Source organism: Ranitomeya variabilis, chromosome 1 (assembly GCF_051348905.1).
Source record: "Ranitomeya variabilis isolate aRanVar5 chromosome 1, aRanVar5.hap1, whole genome shotgun sequence".
Lineage (NCBI taxonomy): Eukaryota > Metazoa > Chordata > Amphibia > Anura > Dendrobatidae > Ranitomeya > Ranitomeya variabilis.
In genome coordinates, this window is record NC_135232.1 from 1,152,146,816 (window position 1) to 1,152,151,229 (window position 4,414).

Below are 4,414 nucleotides of genomic sequence, written 5' to 3' on the forward strand. Positions count from 1 at the left end.
TGTGGAGAAGGACCGATTCCAGACCTTGGGGAACCTGAGGAAGCAGTGGACTGAGTCTGGTGTGGAAACATCCAGAGCCACCGTGCACAGGCGTGTGCAGGAAATGGGCTACAGGTGCCGCATTCCCCAGGTAAAGCCACTTTTGAACCATAAACAGCGGCAGAAGCGCCTGACCTGGGCTACAGACAAAGGGGGTGCCATAGTCATCATGAATAAAAACGATTACCTAAGAGAAATCAACAATCAATTGGCGGACACATCTACTTATCTAAAAATCTCCCATGATCCCACTCCCGTGACTAGGTCCAAGATCAACACTATTCTCAGTAAATACCTCGCCCTTGGATGCATTGACCAAAAAACAGCTACCTTTCTATCCAACCCACACCCCACATTACCTGTCTTTTATGTTCTCCCCAAAATTCATAAATCCCTCACGAATCCCCCGGGCCGCCCCATAGTCGCATCAACAGACTCCATCCTAGCACCTCTGTCCATTTTTTTAGAAAAGTATCTGACCCCATTGGTTAAAAATACAAAATCTTTTATCCTGGATACAGGCCACTTTATCAGGACAATCAAGCAGTTTTCCACGGTCACATCACATTGCCTTTTGACTACTCTTGATGTCAAGAGTTTATACACATCCATCAAGCACGAACTAGGCTTGGAGGCGGTGGATAACCTACTACAGACCCTAGATCTTAGCCCACAATCCCAGCAGTTTATTTTAGACCTTCTCTCTGTAGTCCTCAAGGACAATTTTTTTATGTTTGGGGATCAGTTCTACCTTCAAACCTGCGGGACCGCCATGGGCTCTAATGTGGCACCAGCATACGCGAACATCTACATGGACACATTTGAGAACGAACACATTTACAACAACACACTGTTCCTGAAACACTCTAAATGCTGGCTCCGATACATCGATGATGTGTTCTGCCTATGGGATGGAACACCAGATACTTTTTCTTCTTTTGTTTCACAGATCAACAACATCAGACCAGAGCTGCAGTTCACCCCTAGCTGTGACACCCAGAAAATCCCATTTTTGGACACCTTGGTGACCAAAAATGACAAAGGGGGTTTGGACACGGATATTTTTGTAAAACCCACTGACTCTAATAATTTACTTCTTTTCACAAGCTGTCATCCTAGGTCTACCCGTGAGAGTCTCCCACGCTCCCAATTCCTGCGGGTCACCAACATTGTTTCTGATCCAGACTTGGTTGGTTCACGGTTGGAGGACATGGCCCAAAAATTCAGGAGCAGGAAATACCCAGAAAAAATTCTTACAATGGAAAAACAGAGGGCACTTGAACGCCCTCCTAGTAGATCCAGCGTTTCTAAACCCGAACGGGTTCCTTTCGTACACACACACCACCCCGTCATGCCACTAATCTATAAAACCATCAACAAGCACTGGCCTCTCCTTTCAGAAGCCTACCCACAAGTAGCATCCTTCCAAACACCAGCACTGATGTGCAAACGCAGACCTAGGAACTACAAAGACTCCCTGGTCAGGGCCGACATTGGCAGTCTCACTAAACAACCTATACAACAATTCCTGAGCTCGCAGCGAATGGGTACATTCCCATGCTTGAATTGCGCATGTTGTGCCAATGTAATTAGATCCAGTGAATTCCTACATCCGCACACAGGCAAGAGTTTTAAGATTAATGGATTTTATACTTGTGAAACCAACTTTGTGGTGTACCTTATTAAATGCCCGTGTGGCCTCCTGTATATAGGGGAGACCACGCAGCATGTGCGTGACAGAATTTCGAGCCACAAATCTACAATTAGACTGAAAAAAACTTGGCTCCCACTTCCACACCACTTTGCTCTGGCCAACCACTCCGTTTCCCAACTCCGCTACCAGGTGATAGAAAGGGTGAAAAAACCCAGACGTGGGGGTGATCACGTTAAACTCCTGAAGGAAAGAGAATCCTTTTGGATTTATACGCTACAAACTATGGCCCCCAAAGGCCTCAACAGGGAATTAGATTTGATCTTTTAGTTGAGTAGGTTGTTCTATATGTAACTTTGATATGTTGTAACTATATCTGCCGCAGGTTCTCCAGGTTCTTCGGTCAAGGTCGCCCCTGTTTCTAACCTATGTCATTCTTTTTGTCTCCACTCTTCCTTCCCACATCAGACCTCTTGAGCAAATATTATAAGAAAAATATGTATTTGGTTTTCTTTTCCTCTATTCGGCTGCTCTGGGTAAGTCCCTTATATTTTTCTCATTTTTTTTTTTTTTTTTTTTTTTTTTTTTTTTTTAAATTTTTTCCTCCTTTTCTTTGAGATTTTTATTTTTTTATTTTTGATATTACTTTTGTATATTTTTTTATTTATGTACCATTCCCTATTTTTTCCTCCCGTCTAGAGGGAGTGTATACCCCCATTTTAACTTGCTTACCGATATTAGACATAACTCTGCTTACTTTAAACATACACACCTTCCTCTCTTCTCCTTTTTTTCTAATACTATTTTTTATTTTTTTCATTCACAGCGTTTTATTTTTTCCATCATCTTTTTCTTTTGCTGACTCTGAGACACCTCCATCTATACCTCCAATACACATACACTCGGTTCCCAGCCTTTTGCTTTCATGTTCTTTTTGTTTTCTCTTTATACACGCTCCCTAACTTCTCTCTTTACATACACGCTCCCTTAGTCCTCCACGCTGGTTGCTTGGACTCCACCCCAACCTGCAGTAGCTTTAGCCAGAGCGCTCTACAGATCTCCCTGAACATACTACGCAGGCGCCGGACTATCACGCTGCTGGCATCTACTCTGCGGCCACAGCGCAGACTCGGTCTGAATACACAGCGTTCCTAGCCTCTTTCCCAGTCTGAGCCACTGCGCAGACCCGGATATCACCGCATGGGTCTTGTGTATAAATACTTGCAGCCCTACACATTTGCTCCTACATCACCCACCAGGCGGACGCGCTTCCACACAACTCCACCAGAGCTGGTAATTATTAAGTCGTTCTCCTCTTGCTTATAGTGGCTTACTTGCTTTACTGGCTATTTGCTTATTCCCTGTTGTTTTTTCTCTCTACTTCCCTTTAGCCCTATGGGAACTCGGCTCTTTCTCCTCTCCTCTACCTCTTTGGCACAAGGTCAGTACATTGCATCAGCGACCTGATCGCTGCACCTGGTTTCCTGTTCTAGACCTGTATATGTGCTCTATATGACTGTTTCTCCGTAATAGCCTTGCTCCTACCTGCAAAGAATTGGGGGACTCCCCACCCCTATGATAGGGTATTCACAGTATGTTCTTGTAATTGTATGGGGCAGAAATACTGTTGTTACAGCTGTCAATTAGTACCATTATTAATTTTGGACCTGATGTTATTGTTGTTGTTATTATTTTTCTTGTTTTCCCTTTTTTTCGGTTCTTTTTAATAGATTACATGTATATATGTACAGTTCACTTATATGTTTGTATCTGTTTTACAGTGAGGTTTTGATAAAGACCCGCTGGGGTCGAAACGTTACCCGAATTGAATAGTCCGCCACCCATTTACCTCCTAAAAAAGCACCTGGTGATGTTTTTTGTATATGTTAATAAAGAAACTACACAGTTTGCTGAACTTTCAACCTATTGAGTGCGGCTGATTTTTCCTATACTGGGCTACAGAGAAGCAGCACTGGACTGATGCTAAGTGGTCCCAAGTACTTTTTTCTGATGAAAGCAAATTTTGCATGTCATTCGGAAATCAAGGTGCCAGAGTCTGGAGGAAGACTGGGGAGAAGGAAATGCCAAAAAGCCTGAAGTCCAGTGTCAAGTACCCACAGTCAGTGATGGTGTGGGGTGCCATGTCAGCTGCTGGTGTTGGTCCACTGTGTTTCATCAAGGGCAGGGTCAATGCAGCTAGCTATCAGGAGATTTTGGAGCACTTCATGCTTCCATCGGCTGAAATGCTTTATGGAGATGAAGATTTCATTTTTCAGCACGACCTGGCACCTGCTCACAGTGCCAAAACCACTGGTAAATGGTTTACTGACCATGGTATTACTGTGCTCAATTGGCCTGCCAACTCTCCTGACCTGAACCCCATAGAGAATCTGTGGGATATTGTGAAGAGAAAGTTGAGAGACGCAAGACCCAACACTCTGGATGAGCTTAAGGCCGCTATTGAAGCATCCTGGGCCTCCATAACATCTCAGCAGTGTCACAGGCTGATTGCCTCCATGCCACGCCGCATTGAAGCAGTCATTTCTGCCAAAGGATTCCCGACCAAGTATTGAGTGCATAACTGAACATTATTATTTGATGGTTTTTTTGTTTGTTATTAAAAAACACTTTTATTTGATTGGACGGGTGAAATATGCTAATTTATTGAGAAAGGTTTTTTGGGTTATCAGGAGTTGTATGTCAAAATCATCTGTATTAAAACAA

At 43.5% G+C, this 4,414-nt stretch overlaps 1 protein-coding gene across 3 annotated transcripts; it reads left to right on the forward strand.

Moving 5' to 3' along the window:
* Window positions 1-222: 222 nt before the first annotated feature.
* LOC143793411 (uncharacterized) lies at window positions 223-4,414 on the forward strand. 3 transcript variants are annotated; one of them, XM_077280361.1, is made up of 3 exons: window positions 223-2,226; window positions 3,082-3,131; window positions 3,472-4,414. In XM_077280361.1, the coding sequence occupies exon 1, from the start codon at window positions 770-772 to the stop codon at window positions 2,018-2,020; it is 1,251 nt and encodes a 416-aa protein (XP_077136476.1). In that variant the 5' UTR covers window positions 223-769; the 3' UTR covers window positions 2,021-2,226; window positions 3,082-3,131; window positions 3,472-4,414. The 3 variants fall into 3 exon arrangements, 2 of the variants coding, with proteins under 2 accessions (XP_077136476.1, XP_077136477.1); XM_077280362.1 differs by lacking the exon at window positions 3,082-3,131; XR_013220122.1 differs by lacking the exon at window positions 223-2,226 and adding an exon at window positions 2,863-2,983 and having other exon boundaries at window positions 3,082-4,414.